Below are 24,325 nucleotides of genomic sequence, written 5' to 3'. Positions count from 1 at the left end.
TGTGGATGTAGAACATTCCTCTGATGACTCACGTCCCTTTGGCTTACAATATGGAGCACCTAGGGTTCCTGAACCCTTGATCTCAGATGAATCGAGGATCAAAAATCTACAGGAGTCCCTGCAAAATGCAAGTGGACTAGATACGTCCCCAGAAATAGAATTTGGGAGACCTGATCCTACTAACCATGCCATGCAGATGGGTCTTGCAGACATTTAATGTCCAGGGTGGTTGAATGCATGGGGTCGAAAAGACCCACACCAATATTTGAGCAGGATGATCTTACAGATATCCTGGATGAAGGATCCCAGGAGGACCCTATTCTTCCCTTTCATGTGGCTCTGCAAAGGCGGGTAAGTGCCAATTGGGAGTCGCCAGAGTTAATTCCGGCAGTGACTAACCTTTAAATACAGGACGTCCAGTAGTGACAACGGTTATCTGACGAAACAGCCGTCTCCTGAAAGTTTGTTAGTGCAGGCTGCCATGTCCACCGCAAAACAAAGTGCCTACCCAACTATTCTCCAAGACAGGGATGATTAGCATTACGACCAAGAAAGTTTTCTCTGCGGGGAGTATGGCCTTAAAGTTGGTGAATGCTATGTGCACATTGGCCAGGTTCACTTTCACACTTTGGGAGTGTATAGCAATGGCGGCTGAACATATCCCCGAAGGGTAGGAAAAAAGACAGATTTTTGAATCTAGTCAAGGATGGGAAAGACGCAATGTGCGAATCCCTCCAGACGGGTGTCGACTCTAATGCGCAGATTTGCCTAGTTAAGAAAGTCTGGTTTTGCTCTAGATGTGCAGTCCAGACTTCTTAACATGCCCTTTGACGGCACACATTTATTTGGTAGCAAGGCTGACGAGAGCCTGGAGAAGCTGCAGACCTCCAATGCAGCAGCCAAATCCCTTGGTGCTGCTATCTGACAGTCACAAAATTGCCTTTCACTATTACTCTTCAGTTGGAAGGGGGAGAGGACTGTCAAATCAAAGCGGTCAAAAAAGATTCTCCCATGGTGGAAGGGGAAGAGGTACTAAGACCGCTCAGGCAGCGGCTACTTTACTATCAGCCACTGCTTTAGGGGGGAATGTGTTCAAAAATGTTTGTCAATGGCACGGCATAACTACAGACAGGTGGGTCCTAAAAGCAATCACCTACGGCCACTTGCTGGAATTCACAAAACAGCCCTGCAACATACCGCCCATTCTACGCACACAAGGACATCTAAAGGTCCTCCAAGAAGTCAATCAAATGTAACAGAAAAAGGCAATAGAAAAGGTGCCAAAACAAGACAAAGGGCGAGGGGTGTACTCAAGGTACTTGGTAGTAAGAAAGCCGGACGGCAAGTGGCAATCAATACTGGTCCTGCGCAGTCTGAACAAATTCATCAAAAGGCAAAAGTTCCAAATGGTAACTCTATAGCAAGTAATCGAGGCCATTCATCCCTAGACCTACAAGACGCATACTTCCACATCGCAATCCACTCCAAACACGGGAAGTATCTAAGATTTGTAGTTCACAACACCCATTACTAGTTTTGGGTACTGCCATTCTGCATAAAGTCAGCCCTGCAAACCTTTACCAAATGTCTAATGTCCATTGCGGCAAACCTTCGCAGAAAGGATCACCACGTCTATCTGTACTTGGGCGATTGGCTTGTGAGGGCACCAACACTCTCCAAAGCCCAACGCACCATGTCGGAAGCAGTAAAGACACTCCAAAACTTAGGATTCTCAATAAACTACAAAACATCTTCTCTGCAGCCGTCCAAGAACTTAATGTTCCTGGGGGCACACTTTGCCACGGAGGAGCAGAGGTCGCGTCCTTCAATTCATCGGATAAACAAGTTAACCTCACCGATTCCAATGCTCAAACTCAATCATTGTGCCTCAGTACATCAGTGCATGCCCCTGCGAGGCACTATGTCGTCATGCATTCCGCTCATACCCAACTGCAGGCTTCACATGCGGCTCACGCAAGAGTCATAGCTGCGAACTGGTCCCAAGTGGCGGGAACTTGGGAGGACATAGTCCTCATCACCCCAGATATTGTACACAAACTACAATGGTGGATGAACAAGAATAACCTTACAAAGGGAAACCCATTCCAGGATGCAAGCCCCCACAAAACGCTAGTCACAGACCCCTCAGTGACAGGCTGGGGGGGCGCACGGCGACCACCTGCATGTAAGGGGACTGTGGACAGCAGAAGAGGCCACACTGCACATCAACGCACTAGAGTTGAGAGCAGTACGGTGGGCCTTCAAATCCTTCCTACCAGTGCCGAAGGTACGTACAGTAAAAATACTTGCAGACAACACAACAATGTTTTATATCAGAAAGCAAGGGAGAACAAAGTCCCTGACGTTGTCTCTGGAAGCTCAACAGATTTGGAAACGGGCCCTCTTCAACCAGATGCTCCTGCAGGCGTTCCACCTACAAGGAGTGCAAAATAACATAGCGGCCAGCCTCGGCAGATAGTCCGCAATCGCACAAATGGGAAATCAACCAACAGCAAATTTTTTTTTTATAACTTGTATTTATTGGTTTTACATAAATAGGACAACAGAAATAGCAATTGAACATTATAACATTCCCTTCGCCCTCCCCCCTCCCTCCCCTCAGGTCGGATGACATCAAATTGTCCCGGTTTCCACTTATGCGTTGAAGATGTCTGAAACTTTGATATTGTGGGGGCACCACTGTTCCATAAAGTCTGACTGGAGGTATTGCAGGGTCCCTTCCCATTCCTTTCCAAATATGTCTCCAGTTCCTTGGATTCTGTGGGTGATTTTTTCCATTGTTAAGTGGGTCCATACTTTCTGAAGCCAGGTATAGGTCAATGGGGTATTCTTATTCTTCCAATTTTGTGCTATAGTGGTCCATGCCGCTATTAGAAGTCCCATAAAGCTTCTCCATTGTGATTTACTGTATAGCCTTGCTGTATCATCTCTGAGTCCACAGAGCCACACTCCCTTCCCAAGCGACCCTACATCTGGGAAAACTTTACCCATTTCACTTCTTACTTCTTCCCAAAAGGGTTTGATGCCTTTACAGTCCCACCATATGTGTCTCCATGTTCTCACTTCGTCACATCCTCTCCAGCATTGATTTGGCGTGTTTGGGTAAATTAAATGGAGCCTCTCTGTGGTGTAGTGCCACTGTGTCATAATTTTGACCCACATCTCCCTGGTTTGTGCCGATCGGGTCATCTTGGGGAGCTGCTTCCATAGGTCCTCCCACTGTCTATTTGTTGGTTCCTCCCCCAGCTTTCTGCCCCACTTTATTCTATACGACCATTTAATGTCTTCCCCTTGTGTGTTTATGTATTTGTATAGAGTAGATACCCACTTTTTCTCCCCTGTGTTGGAGATGATGTATGTCTCAAATCCTGTGAGATCCCTAGTTGCTGCCTCGGTGATTGTCGGGGAGTTAAGCCAGTGTTTTAGCTGCTCATTTCTATATCTATCACCTTTGGGGTGATTTGAGCCTGTAAAGCAGGATTCTAGTGATCTAATTTCCTTGCCTGTAAACATCTCGCCAATTTTGGTTATGCCCGCCTCCTCCCAGCTGTCGTAGGCCCCTTGTTCCATCCCCGGTGGGAATTGTGGATTTCTGCAGATGGGTGTAAAGGGTCCCAGCGCTGTGGTCATTATACCTTTTCGTGATTGGCTATCCCATGCTTTTAGCGTAGTCCTCATTATTTCGCTAATCCCTAGGTTCTCATGTCTGTGCTGCCTCTGTTTCCAAAGAAGCTCTACCAATGGGGTTCTCGCTACTGCTCTGTCTTGTTTGGCTCATATCTGCTGCGGATTCTCCCCCACCCATTCCCTCAGGACTTTAAGCTGTGCCGCCTGATAGAATTTTTTTAAATGGGGTAGCGCCATCCCCCCTTCTCTGGTTGGGGCCGTGAGTACCATCCTAGCTATCCTGGGCGATTTCCCTTTCCATACAAAGGATGATACCAATTTTGTTAGGGTTTTGAAGAACGTGTCGGGGACCCCCACCGGGAGAGCCTGAAAGTAGTATAGTACCTTTGGGAGGATAGTCATCTTGATTGATTGTATTCTGCCCCACCAGGATAACTGTAGTGAATTCCATCTGCCTAATTCGCTTCGAATGTTTGTGATTAGCGGCGGGTAGTTTTCCCCATAGAATTGCTCAATTTTTGGAGGTACTATTATTCCCAGATATTTTATACCTTTTTCTACAATCTTAAGGTCCTGTATCTTTGCTTCCCTTTCTATGTTTGCTCTGTCCCCTGCCAGGATTAGTATCTCTGATTTTTTCCTATTAATTTTTAGGCCTGAGATGGTCCCGTAGTTTTCTAATTCCCTCACCGCGGCAGATAGAGTGGATTCGGGGTCCTCTAGGGTTATTAGCATATCATCCGCGTACGCAATTACTTTATGTTGCTGTCCGGCCATATGTATGCCTTTAATGTGAATTGACTCCCGTATTTTTATTAGGAGAGGCTCCAAAAATAGAGCGTACAGCAGTGGTGAGAGGGGGCAACCCTGTTTCGTTCCTCTTGATATTATTACCTTGTCCGTAACCTCGCCATTAATGGCTATTCTACTGGATGGGGAGTTATAGTTCGCTCTAATGCTCGCAATATACTGATCCCCGAACCCCATGTATTTCAGGACTTTGAATAAAATTGACCATTCCACCCGATCGAAAGCTTTTTCGGCTTCTACCGACAGTAGTACCGCTGGGGTGTGGGATATACCTATTTTTTCTACTATATGGGCGAGCCTCCTTGTGTTGTCATGTGTTTGCCTGCCGGGAATGAAACCTGGTTGGTCTTCACTAATAAGTTTTGGGAGTAGCGGGGACAGCCTTGTTGCCAGAATCTTCGTATACATTTTCGCGTCTAGATTAATCAGGGAAATTGGTCTGTATGATGCAGGGTTAGTTGGGTCTTTACCTGGTTTATGGAATACCAGTACTTTCGCTTCGTTCATTGTGGGGGGTCACATTGCCGCTATCTTTAAATGAGTTCAAGAGCCTGGTTAGGATCGGGGTCAGTATGTCTGAGCATTTTTTATAAAATGGAGCCGTAAACCCATCTGGGCCTGGGGCTTTGTTACTTGGGAGTCCCTTTATTGCTTTACTGACTTACTCTTCCCTAATGGGGGTCTCCAATGACTGTTTATCCTCTTCTGATATTTTCGGGATCTGTAGGGCCTCTAAGTATGCATCTTGGGCGCTTGTATTAGGGTGTTCAGTGGAGTAGAGATTTTGATAGTATTGCCTCAGTGCTTCCCCCATGTCGTGTGTGCGTGTTTGGATATCCCCCTTCGCATCACATATGGCCTTGATCGTTGTTTCTTTCTGTTTTGTCCTGAGTTGTCTCGCCAGGAGTCTATCTGATTTGTTCGCTCTAATGTAATATCTCTGTTTCAGATAAAGTAGATTCTTTTCTGCGCCCTTTGTGCGTAGCATCTCTAATTGGCCCTGTGTGTGTTTCAGTGATTTTTTCAGAATTTTAGTGGGGTATGTCAGTATTTTCTCTTGGATATCTTCAATAGTTTTTCCCAATTCCTTTTCCCACAGCCACTTTCGTTTATCTCTCGTGATTTTCAGCGCTATCATCCTCCCCCGCAACACTGCTTTAAACGCGTCCCATACAGCGCTCATTACTACCTCCCCAGTGTCATTTTGTATGAAGTATTCCTCTATCATTTCCCTTATGGATTCTCCGGTAGTTGGGTCATGGAGTAGCTCCTGTGGTAGCTTCCACCTCCAGAGCCCATTCTTTCTCTCTGGGAAAGTCATGTCTAACCATAGTGGGGCATGGTCCGAGAGGGCTATTGCACCTTTATCTAGCCCTTGTATCTTTCCCACTAGTCCCACCGAAGCCGAGAAATAGTCGATCCTAGACATGGTATTATGTACATGTGAGAAGTATGTGTACCCCCTCTGTTCGCCCTTCAGTTCCCTCCAAACATCATTCAGGGCCATGTGGTCCATTTGTTGTCTCAGACGCTTTGATGGCGCCCCCTGGCCCTGTGTATTCTCCGTACTCCTATCTAATTGTGGGTTCCATGCCATATTAAGATCCCCTCCCATGATCACTTCCCCCTTTGCAAAGACTTCCAGTTTTGACAGGACGTCTCTAAGAAAACCATCCTGTCCCTGATTGGGTGCGTATATTGAGGCAAGTGTAATGCGAGATCCCTCCAATTCTACATTGGCGAAGGCGTATCGTCCTTCTTTATCTAAGGTTATATCTAGCAGTTTAAAGTCCTTCCCTTCTTTTGGCGCAATTAGCACCCCCGCTTTTATTTCCGCTGTCGTTGCCTGTGCCCATATTTTGTATCCTTTTATCCTTGTTTTGTGCTTGTCCCTTGTTCTAATATGGGTTTCTTGGAGAAGCAGTATATCTGCCTTCCCCCTTTTGAATTGTTTCTCCAGTTTCGCTCTTTTTGTTGGGTGATTCATGCCCCTAATATTGTAGGACAATATACGTATCATCCCCATTCTATTATGTTCCTGTGCCATTGCCTCGGGTCCCCTTCTGTGCTTGTTTCTATTCTTTGATTCTTCCGACCCTTTCCCCTCCCTTGAACCTCTCCTCTCCCCCAACATTTAACTTTAAACCAAACAAACTGTCCCCCGAGTAGGGCGAGGGTTCCTATTGATGCTTGGGCGTTGCGCCCTTCGCTCCCTGCCCTCCATACCCTCGGGGGGTATGTTATGGGGATTCCTAAACCCCATTGAGCCATTTGTCTTTACCGAGTTCCAACCCGTCGGGTCTCGACCAGACCGCCATCCGTGATTTGTCCGTTCAGCTCCGTTCCCATACTTCCCCCCCGCCCCCCCGACTGGGTCTCAGTATCGGCGTTTCCATGTCTGTCCCCCATGTATATGCTTTTCCTGAGATCCTCATGGTGCTTTTCTCCGGGTCTCCCTCCCTGTATTAGCCTTCTTCTGTTTGCTGGTTTCCCAGCCCATTGGTTTTCTCGTTCTTTCTCTCCTGCTTGTGGCCTCCCCCCGTTCCATCTCTTCATCTTGTAGTCCCATAGTGCTGAGGCCTTCTTCCAGCGTGGTCACCCTTCTCTGCTTTCCTTCCCATGTGAATAGTAGCCCGAAGGGGAAGGTCCATTTGTAGCGGATTTGTTTTTCTATGAACACTTTCACCAATGGGGCCATTGTTCTTCTTTTTTGGAGGGTTACCAGCGCCAAGTCCTGATACAATTGGATGTCTTGCCCATTCATGTTAATATGTTCCATTTCCCTGGCCCTTCGTAGGATTTGTTCTTTCTGCGGGTAAGAAGAGAGAGCCACCAAGACATCGCGTGGTCTTTCCCCTGGGGCCCCTGATCTTTTTGGTCCCACCCTGTGGACTCTGTCGACTCCGATATCTTCAGGTTCTTGCGTCCCCAGTATGTCTCTAAACACCTCCTTTACCGCCTCTTTCAGATCTTTGTCTAGCACTGATTCCGCCATGTTTTTGATTCGAATGTTAGAGCGCCTGGAGCGGTTCTCCAGATCCTCACATTGTATCTCCAAGTTGTGAGCGAGTGTCACCAAATGTTCTTGTGTTTCGCTTGTTTGTCTCGTGTCTTCAAGGCTTTGCACAGTTTTTTCCACCATGTCTGTTCTCTCTTCAAGGTTGTTTATATCAATTCTCATGTCTTGTATCGCTTGTTTCATTTCGTTCTTCATGGTTGCAAATTGTTCTTGAACCGTAGACATGAACTTTTCTTGCAAGTCCATGAACCAGGTTTGCATGTCTTCCCTAGTCAATGGTTGTTGATTCTGGGAGAGTGTTTCCGCCTCACCCATGGGCTCTCCCTGGGTTCTCCCTCGCGTTTGCGCTGGGCCCTCAGCTGACCACATTTGTAGTATATCTGCGCCTTGTTTCGTCGACTGAGGTGTCTGTTGGGATGGGTTGCCCTTCCCTTTTGCTCTTGACATGGTGGGGTGTTCAGTTAGAATGTCTGTGGGGCTTCTGCGCCCTCGTGCAGCCCTCCGGTAGGCCTTCCACCCGTTCGGTTCATCCGTTGTGGTTTTGTGAGTGGGGGTTCTTGCCTTTGCTAGGCGTAATGTCTGTACTTCCGCTCCTTCCCCCGTCGTCTCGTCGTGTCAATATGCTTACGGCCGCTCGAGTCTCCTTTTCTAAACTCCCCTCTGCGCTTTCCCCCTCTAGCTTATGGGGGATGAGGCTCCTGTATCGCTCTTTCCTCGTTCCTGGGACGGGTAGCGTGGCGTATACTTGGTGATATGGGTGTACCCTCTGCCGATCTGATGGCTGTATGCTGTGTTTTGGGGCAAGTATCTGTCCTTGTATGCGCTGTTGGGTGCTTTTGTTTGCCCCCCCCCCCCCCGGGTTGGCTCACCTTTATCACTTCTAGCGCAATGTTTCAGGGCGGCCCCCGCTTCTCCAGCGGTCCGCCCTGATTTCCCCGGCGCCTCTCCTCTCCCTGGTCGCGGCGTCTAAGTTCTTCGCCTGGGGCCCTGCTCGTCAGAGCCTGCTGGGGAGGGCGGGTTTTCTCCGCGGGGTCCAGCGGAGCCTTCGATCTTGCTCCCACGCTGTCTGCCGCCTCGCCGTCTTCGTGTTCCGCGCTGTTTGTGCTTCTTCCGCGTGGGAGAGTCCCGATCGGCCCCATAGGGGGAGGGGCCGGTCTTCCTTTCTCTTCGGTCCTTGTCCCGTGTTCGGCGTCGTGTTCCTCCTAGGTGGGGGGGGGGTGGGTGGGGGACTTTAGCTGTCGGGGGGGGCCGAGAAACGGGCCGTCACTGCTTCAATTCGTGCTTTATTTTGGCGGGCCGGGCGGAGCGCTGTTTAGATGCGACTCCTCACCCCGGCGGCCATCTTGGATCCCCATCCAACAGCAAATTTTATAAGTGTTCAAGCAGTGGGGTCAACCATCCATAGACCTGTTTGCCTCAGCCAGCAACAAAAAAATGCCCATGATTTGCAAGCAGGGATCCACAGCAGGGGTCCAGTCCAAAGGGAACCTGTTTGCCTACGCCTTTCCCCCCAAGCTCCCTTGCAAAATCATTTTCATTGCACCAAACTGGTCACGACAGACTTGGTACTCTGACATACTCCAGCTGTCAGCAGATCGGTGAATAAAGATACCCAGGCAACCAGACATCATTTCATAAGACCACAGAAGGATCCTACATCACGATCTGCAATCCCTGCAGTTAAAAGCGTGGCTCCTGACTTCATAGAACTTGGCCAGCTAGCAATCCCACAGGACTGTAAATTCGTCCTAGATGCAGCTAGGGCACCTGCCACAAGCCGATCGTATCGCTTTCAGTGGAAAGAGTTCTGTATTTGGTGTCAAGGGAAGCATGTTAGGCAGAAACCTGTGCAGTTCCCTTAGGGACCACTGCAAAAAATTTAGGACTACAGGAGTAAGCAGGAAACCCAATTGGTAGCAGTCTGCGCCACCCAGATTTACCTGGTAGCTGTGGCTGAGCAGTCAGACTTCTCTCAAGAAGAGTTAGGCAGTATATAAAGTATACAACAATGGGGCTAAAAATACAGTAGGACAAGCAAGCACTGACCAGAGCTTTGGTATAAAAGTATATAATTATTTATTTAAAAACACACTTATGAAAATACACTGGCACTAATATATCAAGCAAGTTCAAACACAGTCACCATAAGTATATACACCTCCCTAATTAATTATTCAACAAGTCTAGGTTAAGATACCACTTATTTAGCAAAACAGAGGTGAGTGCGTAACCGTAGATGGCACTCCAATCATTCGTTTAAAAAGGGAGAGAAAAGGCAGAGTAGGAAAATAACACAGAACCAACACTTTTAAGAAACCACAGCAAGTCAAGAAAGGCAGGGTCTACTGTAGAGCCAAAGGTTCATAGGCCAGGCCCACTCTTGGATAGAGCAAGGCGGAATGTGCCCAAGATCACACAGTGGACATGCACTCAAAGTCTTTGCAGAAAAGTCAAGAAGAGGTTGGATCAGTTCAGAAAGGCAAAGTTAGCAGGTCTGAGGTCAACCCAGTTAGAAAGTCAAGGATTTACGGGACACCTTGGACGATCTGTTGCAAGGGAGACCAGGCGGGACACAGTACCTGAAATGGTGAGAAAGCTCCAGTGGTGGAAGTTGTTCCTGGCAGCGGGTGCAAGTCGTGGCTTCGTCCAGGGGAAGAGATGGTCTCGACGAGGAAGCAAGCTGGAGGTCGTTGCACTGCCAGGGAAGAAACCAGCCGCGGAGTTCCTGATTAAAAGGTACCATCCTTTTATTTGCGGTAGTGGTGAAGCGTGGCTATCCGGCCGCCGGGGTGTTTGGCACGGGCGATTCGACCACGAGACGTTCCAGGAAGGCGAAAAAGGCGAACTGGTTGGTCCCACAGCTCAAAGGGAAGAAGACTCTCCTGGAAGAAGATCTCCTCTGTCGTCGGGGAAGTGGTGAGTTCATACAGCAGGGCTCCACTGGTGGTGTCGTCGTTGTAGATGGCTCAGCTTCTCCCCTCTTCAGATTCTTTAGGTCCTGTGGCGATTTCTGAAGTTCCAGTCCCCAAAGCCCTGCTTTTATGCAGCAAAACCCCCATTCAACAGCCTAGCTGTCACTCAAACATGCTAAGTGGTGAGCCGGGCGGCTCACCACTGGGCCAATCACACAAGAGTGTGACTTGAGTTGCCAAGGCAACTCAGTCCAGGGTGCCTAATCCCCATCCCACACATACTGTAGACCCCAGACAGAGTGGCACCATTTGGAGAGCTTCTGTGGAGAAGCCCGCCAAAAAGTGGAACAAAGGGCTCGACTTGGGTTAGAGTTTCAGAGGCGAACACAAATGCCATTTTAAAACCGAGTCCTGGCAAAAAGACCAAACCGGGGAATAAATATTAAATAAATAACCCGGCAGTATCTTTAACATTGCAGCAAAAAGTGGTGCGTTTAAAATCAATGGGGAAAATCCCATAGGAAATATTCCGGTGGAATATTTTGCGTGGTATCCACTGCTACCAGCCAGAAACTCGACAAGGGGGGACTGGACAGTGCCCCCTTGGAAAACAGACGCAGGGGCAATCGAATTAACCCTACCCGTGCTTCCACAATATGATGGTTTGTACTGGTTCTGTTCACAATTTGAGACTAGTAAAGCCAATGGTGACTTTACATGCCCTGGGAGACAGTATTCAGTCCCAGGGTATGGAGTCTATGTTTGGGGGTCACTATGACACCCCTGTGTTACTGCACTGAGGGTGCTGTGTAACACACATACCAAAAACACATGAAGCCCTATGGAGTAAAAGACCCCATAGCCCATAAAACACATTCACAGTCAAAGGACATACTCAAATCATGCCTAAGAGTGGGAGAAAAAGAGTCTCACTCTTAGCAGGAGAAAAAAATAAACCCCAAAAATCCAGCAAAGCTGCTGGGGGACTCACTAGGTTTGGGAAATTAGCCTTACCAGAGATTTCTCCCTAACACAGCAAATGCTAGAGCCACTCAACGTGACGCCGGAGCAACTTCTCCCTTACCTACTCTCATTTGCAAAACAAGGTCTCAGTCACTCATCCATCAAGGTACACGTAGCGGCCATCTCTAGGCATACAAGGAAAAGGAGTTGCATGCCCTTCTTCAGCGACAGACTGGTAAAGCATTTCCTGAAAGGGCTTTTTAGAGTCGTGCCTCCAACTAAGGCGACTCTGCATGATTGGGGCCTCAATATAGTACTCACAGAACTGATATAAAAGTCATTCCAGCCAATGGCCACGGGCAACATCAGGCATATCTCTCGGAAGGTGGCCTTCGTAGTAGTAATTATGTCAACCCAAAGGGTGTCAAAACTGCAAGCATCGGCTATTTCGTTATGTCACGCATCGGCTATTTTGTTCTGTCACACTAAAGCAGGCAGATAGTCAAAGGCACGCCCCGGGCACATTCCAAAAGATCCACAGCAGCATCGGCGGCCCTATGGGCAGGGTTTCATTGACATTTGCCAGGCAGCAACCTGGAGAGTGCCCCATACGTTTACCAAGCACTACTGCTTGGACAAACAGCATGCAGCGGATGTTCAGATGGGGAGAGTAGTTTTGCAGCGTCTGTTCCAATAAGGTAGGAATTCCCTTTACCTGCCTGCACCCGCCTAATACAATATTGCTGTGTGATCTATTCCAATACTGGAGAAGGAGTAAGTTTCTTACCTGTAACTCCTGTTCTCCAGCATTGGCATCTTTCATAGATTTGCATGCGCCCTCCATCCACTCCGGTCAGGTAAAGGCCCTCTGATGCCAAAACAAGGTCCACATGACTGGTCAGAATACAAGGAAGGGCTGGGGAGGAGGAGCTTACTACTCAACGTCCCATTGGTTGGGCCTCAAAAGCACCGATAACGAGGGTGTTAGAATGCAAAATACACCTACCTATTCTTTTAAAGGGTAATATCCAAAAAATAACTGAGGATTCCCTGATTCCCAGCTTGACGCAGGGGAATATTCACAGCACGTGAATCTATGAAAGAAACCAATGCTGGAGAACAGGAGTTACAGGTAAGCAACTTACTCTTTCCCTAGTATTCTACAAAAAGGGAGATTACTTGAAATGGAAGAAGACCAACAATATTGCCTAAGTGAAAGAGAGGCAGTTATAAATAAAATAGGATATAGCTTTCCTAAAGAGTGAAACCTGAACAAGAGACATTACCAACAACTAAGAGAGAAGCCATCCTTGCAGAAATCAAGGGAAAGAGGAACATAACCTGCATTGCATGTGCCAAACAAATAAGTGGCATAAACAGCATCAAGATGTATTATGCCCTTATGAAAGAAGTTGTTAACCCCAATGTTGTTGTTTTCTACAGTTTGAAGTAAGCCTCACCACAGAGTACTTGTAGTAGTGGTAGGAGTTTTATCCTGGCAGGCGAGTATACCAGGAAAAGTTTGACTATAACTGTTGAGTTTAAACAGGCGCATGATACCTGTATGTTTTTGTTGTATATAGAAGTGTGAGGGACAGGTACCTTTTGATGTAAGTGTTTTCCTTTAGTCTGAGTTTGACAGGCAGGGAAATCCTAGTTAGATTAGGGAAAGTGAGGTGTTTTTCTCACCCTTATTATTTAATAAAATGACTACTTGTGAGAAAACGGTATCTACTTTTCTGCCTCCCATTTCTGACCCCTCACAGTAGCCATCCCTACAAGTCCACCTCCGGTTACGAACTGCTGAGCAATGCATTGGTTGTATGCAAATTAACCAAAAAGCATACATTTTGGCTCCATGTGGGGAGAGTGTATTTGTTTTATAAGGCAGTGGTATTTTATACATAGCTTTATCAACCCAAGGCAGGCAGTTCTCAAGAATGCAGACCACCACATACATGTTTCACCCTCGTTGGGGATCACCAGTGTGGTGCTGTCTGCCATCCATGTGTCTGGAGCAGTGGGGCATGTTTAAGTGTTAAGAGTGGTTTTAAAAACAGGACCGCCTGCCGAATGATTGTCTTGTTGCTCGACGCCCACAAGGCCTTCGATATGCTAGACTGGGGATGTATCCAAGAAACACTAAAGCACTATGGATTTGGCCCAAATGTCATTAAATGGACACTAGCCAATTACCAACACCCTTCTACCAGGCTCAGAATGAATGCAACTAGATCAGACATAATCATGATTAAGAGAGGCACAAGACAAGGGTGCCCTCTCTCCCCCTTAATATTTGCACTATCGATGGAGACATTCGCAAATAGAATCCCCCAAAAATACACAGCCTAAACCTCGAAAAGCAGACGTATAAAGCGCCCCTCTACGCTGACGACATCCTGTTAACACTATCCCAACCCAAAGAGTCCATGAAAGCACTATGGGCAGAACTGGAAGAATTCAAGGAGGCGTCAAGCTTCCAGGTAAATCTCTAAGTCTACGGCAATGAGCATCAACCTGTCCCAGGAAGTGATCAGAGGCCTGGAAAGCGACTACCCCATACCCTGGGCGAGAAACCACCTGAGCTACCTGGGGGTCCAACTCCCAAGCAGAACTAACAAGATATATAAAGCAAACTTCCCTCAACTATTCAAAGAACTCAAAAGTGACTTGATACGCTGGAGGAAGCAAAAGATCACATGGCTCGGGAGAATAACAGCCCTGAAGATTAACCTAATCCCTAGACTGCTCTATCATTGCACTGCCTTACCAGCATCCATCCCGAAGAAGGCAGTCAAAGAGCTACAAAAACAGGTAATGAACTACATATGGGAAGGAAAGAAATCATGAATCCCGAGAAGGATCATGCTGCGTGGACGGGCGGTGGGAGACCTGAGGGCTCTGGACATAGCGAGATACATCCTGGCAGTTCAGCTTTCACACGCGTTCACCTGGAATACTACCTCCCAGAAACCTCGATGGTTGGAGCTGGAAGAAGCTTGGAGCCTGCTTCCAATAAACTCTCTGCCACATACGAAGAGACTCATGGACCCAACGGCTCGGAATCCCCTCTCAGCAACCGAAAACACGATCCTGAGCTGGAGGAAAGCGGCTCGCCTTTGGAAATGTAGCAGTACGATAGGCCCACTTACCCCCATTTGGAAAAATCCTGACTTCACCCCGGGGGCGAACCCAATTACCTTCCTCAGTTGGAGGGAGGGAGGGCTGGAGCGGGTCCAAGACTTTTTTGAGGAAGGGAACCCCCAAGATTTCGAAGCCTGCAAAGCAAAATTCAAGGTTCCTGAGACGGAGAGGTTCAGGTACGCACAACTTAGGCACTGGCTATCAAGTAACACAATGAAAAACTACGGAAGCAGAGATCTAACATCCCTAGAGCGCACCTGACAACCACTCCCCCAAAAGGGAAAATATCCACCCTCTATTGGCTTCTAGACAGAACCGACCAAGACGTCAAGGAGCCTTATATGCTCAAATGGGAAAAAGACATTGGTAGAATCATTGAACCTGAAGAATGGGGACATATTTGGGATAGAGCACATAGAAGCTCCAAGTGCACGATCAACAAGGAAGGGGCATTTAAGGTGTGTTACCGCTGGTATTTTACCCCAGCAATCCTCAATAAATGCAATCCCTCAATCTCTCCGCTGTGCTGGAGAGGATGCCCAGACAAAGGCTCTCTATTCCACCTCCTATGGTCATGCCCTAAGGCCACCCAATTCTGGAACTCGTACTTGATTTGATCAGAGTGATAACTGGCCTCACGATCCCGTGGGACCATGGAGTGGTCCTACTAGGAGCCAGAGGCGGAGGCCAATTTCCCCGGTCAGGTCACAGAACAGAGCTTTGCTGTCCTCTACTAACGGCTGCTAAAATCTCGATCGCGAGGCTCTGGAAAAACCCAGAAGGGCTGTCAACTCAGATGTGGTGGTTGAAATGTTGGGATATAATTGCGGCGGAGAAAATTGCAGCCCTCAGGTTTGGGAACAGGGACACATTTTACCAAATCTAGGCTCCATTCATGGACTATACACAGCAATTCCCTGGGCTGGCCAGACAACCCCCCCACCCTTCGATGGATGGAGAACCAGGACTAGTGAGGAGCCCTGAGAAATGAAAAACACAGCTCCATTCGAACCCCTCGGGGCTCGCTCAGTCAAGCTGCCGGGGACTATTGACCCCACACCTCCGTCCACCTCTCCAGGGAATCTCAGTGCCTACTGCCAAGGTCCCAGTGTCAGACTTACAATGCCCTCCCACGCCTCGGGCGAACCTCTAAAGACAGTCCTGGACTCTTTGCTTTCCCTCCTCCATACACCCTGCTCTCCCTCCCAGGTCCTCAAGAAGACTTTACAGTCGTGTTATTGTTTTTTCTGGTTCTCTTTATAGGCCTTTCCTCTTTCCACTTTCCCTTTCCCCTCCATCAAACAGTCAAATGTATAAGATGACGTAAGCAAGATAATGTTTTACTAGAACACTGTTTGTACAAAACCAATAGAAGCAAGTTTGAAAAAAAAAGTGGTTTTAAAAATATGTAAAGGCCCCAGTGGTGGTGACACTTCAGTGGGTTGGTCGACCGTTCGCTCAAGATTGCATATCACAGTTGGAATCAGAAGATGCTGCTTTGGCTACATCCTTGGCCTCCATAGCCACATTCCACACTACCTCATGCTACAAGGGGAAGCCCTGGGACTACTTGGCGAGTGAAGAATACCTTGAGAGGTACAGCAGTGTGGGCTGACTATCACGGTACCACAAGGGAGGCATCCCACCCCAGAAGACCTGGAAAACCTGCATCAGAGGAGATGACATCTGTGACAACCCCTGCCCCATTTGTAGAGGCGAGAAACTGGGCCTTCACCTCCAGAACGTGAAGCTTCTGGAGCAGTTCATCTCCTCGTGCACTGGCCAGATCCTTCATCCCACACGTGCTTGTGTGCATGAAGCAGCAGAAGAAACCCACTGCTGTCATCTGCATGGCCCGGATGCTCTTGCGTGCCCTTTTTCGACTTCCAGGATGAGGACACACCAATTCACAAGGTGCCGTCACCGACACTCCTTCTGCACCTGCTCTGCAGATAGGGGTTGCCGGGTACCCCTGGTATGAGTGGCAACAGCCCCCTGAGAAAGAGGTAGCCCTCATCTGCAAGATCCATCGGCGTTACCTGAAAGGAGGGTGGAGCCACTGGGTAATATGTCTGGGGGGACAGGGCGCAGCTGTCTCAACAGAGCACAGAACCGGAAGTGGTGCTGCTGGAAAAGGACGTGAGGCTTGTAGGAGGTAAGGGGACGAGGACATGGAAGACCACGGAAGCCAGTGCTGCTGAAAGAGTACAGCAGCTGCGTGGCTCTGGGGTGATGGCTGGAAAAGCGCAGGTGTTGCTCTGGCAAGGGGCTATGGAAGACAACTGGAGCCAAAGGAGAAGACGCTGCTTCATAAGTGCGGAAGGCGCCAAGGACCCTTGTTTAAAATCCACGTGTTTCTTGCAAGGCACGAAGTGATGTTTATGCACAAATCAAGCTTTCAGTAATAAACCTCTAGGATTACCAAAATCAAATACGTAAAAAAAAAATCCTTCCACCGGAAATGTCTATTAGAATATTTGTCTCCAGAAAATCCATACATAACTTAAATGCCGTTTGACAAAACAAGTCAAACATGCTATGCTGACAGCTAACAACTATTACTGGTTAGCCATAGTAGTTTCTGGCCGTTAGGAGAGCCTTTCAATCCAAGTGATGTTGCACACTGCATGGCCATATTACCATCTTGTTGCAACCAGTGATATTGTATTGAGTATATACATGCCAATGATGTGTTCTCTAATGGTATCTTCTCTCCCACTGACAGGAGGATGATCTGAAATGGGTAGACGAGAACGTCCCTTCCTCAGTAACTGATGTGTAAGTACCTTTCTATGCATTTGCAGTCTTCATTTCAGGGACCCGACCTAGACAGATGCCTACTGTTAACGATCAACTAGCACTAGGACTTGTTCACACAAACCTAAAAGCATGTTAATGTTGGTACAAAGTTGAAAAGGTATTCTTGTTTTTATATGATATATTATCAGAACGAATGACCTACTGTTGAATAAACAAATAGCCAAAAGACTGGTTATTATTAGAGCGCTCATCAGTTCACAGTGAGCCAGTCCTTTTTTGGTGCTGGCGTCTCAAAGCCGTTGAGCCATCCATTTGTGTTGTTTAGCCGGATCGGGTGGTAACGGCCAGGCCCCAAGCTATAGGCGCAAGAGCCTTTGCGATGGGCCCCGGTACCGTTGCCACCAAAATCAGCCCGTATTTTTGCTATTAGCACCCTGTGTTTTGAAGCTGGAAACCCAGGGTGCTGACAGCAATTTATTTTTGTTTGATTGAACGGTCTGCCTCAGTGTCCCGTTCATTCAAATAAAATACTCACCTAAGATAGCGGCCATGGATCTGGAAGGCGGGGCTACATACAAAGCCCCTCTATGGCGGCCCGGAAGGCTGGAGCGGCAGTGGCACAACTGCTGCAGTAAAAACAAATCATGTAAGTGTGTTAGAAGTGCGGGAGGGGTGGAAACGCTGACGGGAGGGTGGGGGGGTGGATGTGGCGGGAAAGCAGCTGTCAGGCTGCTCCGTACCTGGGCTGGGATCGTGGGATTCAGCCCGCATTTAGAGCAACCTCATTGGTTGGCTTCCTCGACCCGTGGGCTAATATAGAAAGTGCTCTGGTTTCATTGTGTGTGTGTATATATATATTTCTGATGTTTGTTAATCTGCTTAGAATCACATGCTGTGCATAGGTCCGACATCCAGTGGTCACTGCGGAGTATTGCATTTTGTTTTTCGTAGTCGAAAAAGGGGACGTCGACAAGGCGTGTCTGAAACACTATCCCTATAGTGACGTGCATTGTACCCACAATCCCTCACGCGTCGAGGTCCCTCAGATTGTTTTTTTCCGCCCAGCTTCTGGTCGCCTTCACGCGGAGCTCCTCGAGAGACATTGCAACCCTCGACCTTTGGTCGTTTTTTATCATAATATTAATAAACCCTCCCTCGACGCAGTTGTAGCTGTTCTCGGCCGAGCGAAAATCTTCGACGGAGGGTCGAGCGGAGGAAATCCTTCGGCGCTGCCGAACACATGGCCTGGCCTCGCAGGCCATATACAGTAGGGAGAGTGGGGTCGTGGGACATCTCTGGGTCTTTCTGAGAATGCCTTTCCCTTTCCCCTTCCTTTCCCTTGGGGTGCTTATCGCGATTTATTGCCTCGGCTATGGAGAGGACACCCTTTAGGTTTTGCCCGCTTTGCAAAGGCAAATTTACTTGGAAGGACAAGCATTCACGGTGTAACCGCTGCTTGCCCCTCGATCACAAGGAGGAAGGTTGCGCGGCTTGTCGGCTTCTTAAGCCTAAAACTCTAAAAGACCGTAGGGTTAAAAGGTGGGCGGCCTACGCGATGTCGAAGGCCGAAGGTTCACCCGCCGCTGCTACCACCGACAGTGACGAGGAACGCGATAACACGACCTCCGCTACGGAAGTCGAAACCCCCTCTAAAGAGCGCTTGCGCGCTTCGTCGTCTGTCCTCGGCCCCGACGGGCTCGGCTCACGCCCTGCTTATGGGGATGAACACCCCGGCGACACTGACGCACACAAAGACACACATAAGCACACAACCCACGGCTCTTCTTCGTCTAAGACGAAAAGAGCTTCGGCGCCTAAGGAGACGCAGGTTCCACCGGCGGACTCCTCGGACCGTTCGGGTTCGAAGCCCCTCTCGCAACCGCAGCCGCGACCAGCGACTGGGCTTTCGGCGAATAAGGGCGCCGCCCCCAAACCATCGGCCGGCGCGCATCAACAGAAGGCGCAGACCGCCGTAGAGCGTTCGACACCCATAGCGTCGAAAACACAAGCTTCCGCCGACAAACGAGTCGCCGATAGCTTAGCAAGGATCGCTGTAGCCGACGCCCAGAAGCGTACGCCGAAGAACACGTCGAACGCTACGCATAAGTCCAAAGACACGCCGAAAAAGCCCGAAGAAAGGCAGGGACTACCCCCTTCAATCGGGGGGTCACCCGGCACACCTGAAGGTTTTTCGGAGGGCGACGGGACACTTTCCTCGACGCTTTGGGAGAGGTCGAGCCATTTCCAGCTAAATGACTCTATTTTTCCCCCGCCAGACCGCTCTGGGGTACCCCATGAAACCATGGAAAGACTCCACCTCTGTATGGAGAGGATGGAAAAGTTTATGAGTACCCAGACCTCTCAAACTCACAAGAGGACTAGAGAAGAGTCTCAGGAGGACCCCAGGGCCAAAAATCCGAGGCTAGTCGATCCCCAGCAGGACACAGCCTCAGACTTCCATAAGGTATACGACCTCACTGGGGAGGAACAATACTTGGAGGAAGAAGATGATTTCATGGACAGTGAAGAAGGACAGTACCAGGAGGAATGTCTGGAAGACAGCCCAGACATTATAGAAGAAGGCTTCGGAGAAAACCCAGAAGAAGGACCTTCGCACCCCTGGCAATCCCCATCAGTATATTCCGACACTGATGTCCTAAACCTAACTCCTCCGGACATTTCTCCGGTTAGGAACACGTCTCCAATCGACGATCAGCCCACTTTCAATGCACTGTTGCGCAGAGCTGCAGCGCATTTCGAACTGGACACTGGGGAGCTCTCTCCAGAATTGGACTTTGTAGAAAGAGTTATTAAAGAGAAACCCCCGGTCAGCCAGACCATTCCCCTCCTCGCTTCAGTGAAGAGAAGAATTATCCCTTCACTGTCCAATCCCGCATTGATCAGAGGGGTCAATCCGAGAATTGAAAAACTTTTCACTCCTTCACCCTCAGACCCGCTCTACATTAGTGGACATTCCATACCGGATTCCCTAGTCGTATCTAATACTAGAAAGAGGGCAGGGGTACCACTTTCCACCAGTGAGGCACCCCCTGACAAGGAGGGCAAGAGGCTATATGCCCTTGCAAAGAGAGTAACTTCCTCGGCTGCCTTCTCCGCAAGAATTGCGAACAACAATTCCTTGCTTGCTAGCTACGCAGACGCGCAGTGATCCAAACTGCGCAAGGACGCCGAGGAAGCACCGGAGCCTTTACGTACACGCCTACTTTCAACTATTGGCGAAGGAACCCAGGTGAACCAGAGCATTGTAAAAAACTCTCTGGACGCGGCAGAAACAGCGGGACGTTCCCTGGTGCAGGGAATACTCCTAAAACGCCATGTATGGCTGCGCAACTCAGGCTTTAAACCGGAGACACAGGCGTCTTTGATAAACCTGTCGAAGACTCTAACCTCTTCGGAAAAGCGGTGGATGAAGCTCTAGAGATGGCTAAAAAAGAGTTCGATACTATCAAGACTCTTGACCAGATCTCTAGGCCCACTACCAGACGCGGCTATGGCAACAAACGCTTTTTTCGTGGCCAACGCCAGCAACAACAACAAAGTCAACATCAACAATACCCTGCCACCAATTACCAAACCAATAGTGGGCAGTACAGCTAAAGAGGCCAACGCCGGGGCAAGGGGAGAGGTCGGGGATCCACCCCCAGAGGCTCCCAAGCCCCCAACAACTCCAAGTGACGCGAAGATTCGCGTCCCCTCCCATGCAACACCGGTCGGCGGCCGGATAACATCCTTTCTTCCTGCATGGGAGGAGATAACGTCAGACCGTTGGGTACTTTCCACCGTAGCCCACGGATACTGTATCGAATTCAACAGTTCCCCATCCTACAGACCCCCGAGGGGACGTCGCATGACACCGGAACATCTTGCCATCCTTCTCCAAGAAGTACAACAACTGCTGGAAAAAGGAGCCATAGAGGTCGTGCCTCTATCTCAGGTAACGGAAGGTATTTATTCAGTGTACTTCCTTGTACCCAAAAAGGATCTAACCATGCGCCCTGTATTAGATCTGCGCCCAGCGAACAAGTTTATCAAACCCCAAAAGTTTCGTATGGTAACCTTACAGGAAGTGATCCCACTGCTTTCTCAGGGAGATTACATGACAACATTGGACATGAAAGATGCATACTTTCATATTTTAATGTTGCCAGCGCACAGAAAATACCTAAGGTTCATGATAGAGGGCAAACACTACCAGTTCAAAGTGCTACCCTTCGGTATAGCATCAGCACCAAGGGTATTCACGAAGGTGCTGGCAGTGGCAGCGGCCCACCTGCGCAGGTTGTCCATCCCAGTTTACCCTTACCTCGACGACTGGCTCATAACAGGGGATTCTTACAAAACATGCTTCTCCAATACCCAAAAGACGGTAGACCTTTTATTCAAGCTGGGCTTCTCCATCAACGAAAAGAAGTCCAGTTTAGACCCCAGTCAAAACAAACAATTCCTAGGGGCTCTAATTCAAACAAGGGACGGCCTCGTCTTCCCCTCCAAAGAGAGGGTCCAAAACATGCTGTTTCAAATCCTTCAATATGTAACCGGCCGAGAGGTGACGGTACGCAAAGCAATGCGCTTGCTAGGAATGATGGCGTCCTGTATTTATTTGGTACCTCACGCGCGCCTGCGCATGCGCCCAATGCAAGAGTGGCTCAACAGCCAGTGGTGTCAGGCCAGCGGACTATGGGAGGATCTAGTGGTGGTCTCGCAGGCCTTGGTTCTCTCGCTACGGTGGTGGACAAAGGAAAACATGGGAAAAGGGAAACCCTTTGCCACACCCGCGGCGGAAGCCACTCTAATCACAGACGCATCCCTCACTGGATGGGGGGCGCACCTATCCCATCAGACTGCTCACGGAGTGTGGACTCCGAACGTAGCATCCAAACACATCAATCTACTGGAGCTACTAGCGGTGTTCAAGGCGCTAAAAGCCTTCCAGGAACACCTACAAAGCAAGACAGTAATGGTCCTTACAGACAGCATTACAGCCATGTACTACATCAACAAGCAAGGGGGCACCCACTCTCCAGGCCTGTCCAAACTGGCCCAGAACATATGGAAGTGGGCTCTCAAACAGGACATGTTCCTACTGTCACTATATGTACCCGGGGAACTCAATCTGCTGGCAGACAGACTCAGCAGAGATTTCCCCCTGCCCGGAGAGTACGAATGGCGCCTGCACGAAGACATCGTCTTCGACATCTTCACAGAATGGGGATTCCCAGAGATAGACCTGTTCGCAACCCTGGAGAACTCACAATGCCTAAGTTACGCCTCCAGGTATCCCCAGAACCAATCCAAGGGGAACGGTCTGTCGATGCTATGGTCAGGGAAATTTGTTTACGCTTTTCCCCCGACTCCCCTTCTCAACAGAGTGGTGCACAAGATGCACCAGGAACAAGTAACCATGATACTAGTGGCCCCAATGTGGGCACGACAACCATGGTTCGCTCACTTGATGGAGATGTCTCTATCTCCCCCAGTAAAACTCCCCTGCCCGTACAACATGCTGTCTCAGAACAAGGGCAGGACCCTGCATCCATGCCCCCAGAACATGAATTTAGCAGCTTGGCTCCTGAGATCATAGAGTTCGGACATCTACAACTCCCGCAAAGATGCATGGACATCCTCAGGGAAGCCAGAAAACCGAACACTCGCCACTGCTATTCTAGCAAGTGGAAAAGATTTGTCATCTGGTGTAGGAGTAAGAGCATCAACCCTATTGACTGCTCTCCCACACATGTGGTCCTATACCTGACCCACCTATTGGATTCAGGTCTAGTGTTTAACTCCATTAAAGTCCACCGAGCGGCACTTTCTGCATACACCACTTCCCAACTCAAAGTGTCGTGGTGGAGGATCCCTGTTATTAAGGCCTTCATGGAGGGAGTAAAGAGAATACACCCCCCGATAGCTGACCCAGCTCCCGGATGGGACCTTAATGTGGTACTTACCAGACTCATGGGCTCTCCATTCGAACCCATGCACAAAGCATCTCTTAAACACCTCACTCTTAAGACTGCTTTTTTAATAGCTATCACCTCCATCAGGAGAGTAAGTGAACTTCAGGTTCTTTCTATTCTAGACCCCTTCGTTACAGTTCACAGAGATAAGGTGGTTCTACGCACTCACCCTAGGTTTGCTCCGAAATTTATTTCTAAATTCCACGTAAACCAATCTATAGAACTACCAACGTTCTTTCAAAATCACCAACGTTCTTTCAAAATCCTTCCAATTTGGGAGAAAGGACTCTGCACACACTAGATGTACGCAGAGCGGTCATGTTCTACATGGAAAGAACCAGACCACTGAGGAAGACTAATCAGTTCTTCGTCTCGGTGGCAGCAGGAAGAGAAGGAGATGCGGTTTCAAAGTCCACTATTTCTAGATGGATTGTTCAATGCATCACTCTCTGCTATACTCTTGCTAAGAGAAAACTGCCCTTTAGGCCAAGAGCACACTCTACTCGAGGCACGGGGGCATCCATAGCATTCATTGCAAATGTTCCCCTTGAGTCCATCTGCAAAGCGGCTACCTGGAGTTCTGTGCACACCTTTACAAAACACTACTGTCTAGATACACACTCTAGATCTGACTCCCAGGTGGGGCAGGCAGTATTACGACACCTTTTCTCTACTGTTCCTTCTCATAACCCACCGCCAACTCCGGGTACTGCTCGCTAGTCTATGCACAGCATGTGATTCTAAGCAGATTAACAAACATCAGAAGAGAATGCATTACTTACCGTAAAAGCATTTCTGATGGTTGTATCTACTTAGATTCACATGCGCCCACCCTTCCTCCCCGCTCGGATGGAAGGAACATAGACTTCCTTTATATATCTCTCTCTTTTCTGTACTCACTCACGTCTAGAAGGCTCCCTCAGGGCAGAAAAATACAAACAGAGGGACCTCGACGCGTGAGGGATTGTGGGTACAATGCACGTCACTATAGAGATAGTGTTTCAGACACGCCTTGTCGACGTCCCCTTTTTCGACTACGAAAAACAAAATGCAATACTCCGCAGTGACCACTGGATGTCGGACCTATGCAC

General features: G+C 48.8%; 1 protein-coding gene and 1 pseudogene across 2 annotated transcripts in view; both read left to right on the top strand.

The window, feature by feature from the left end:
* TMEM87A (transmembrane protein 87A) overlaps positions 1-24,325 on the top strand; it is a 522,872-nt gene that overhangs the window by 472,628 nt on the left and 25,919 nt on the right. For both annotated transcript variants that reach the window (XM_069638821.1, XM_069638819.1), the window contains exon 18: positions 17,222-17,274. In XM_069638821.1, the coding sequence (XP_069494922.1) occupies positions 17,222-17,274 (53 nt within the window). The remainder of the gene's footprint in view (positions 1-17,221; positions 17,275-24,325) is intronic.
* Positions 13,858-16,655, top strand: LOC138527521 (small ribosomal subunit protein mS40-like; annotated as a pseudogene).

The sequence above is a fragment of the Ambystoma mexicanum genome, chromosome 14, assembly GCF_040938575.1.
Source record: "Ambystoma mexicanum isolate Mex_15411 chromosome 14, UKY_AmexF1_1, whole genome shotgun sequence".
NCBI lineage: Eukaryota > Metazoa > Chordata > Amphibia > Caudata > Ambystomatidae > Ambystoma > Ambystoma mexicanum.
The sequence above is the reverse complement of the archived record's forward strand: the minus strand, read 5'-3'. Positions and strand labels throughout refer to the sequence as shown.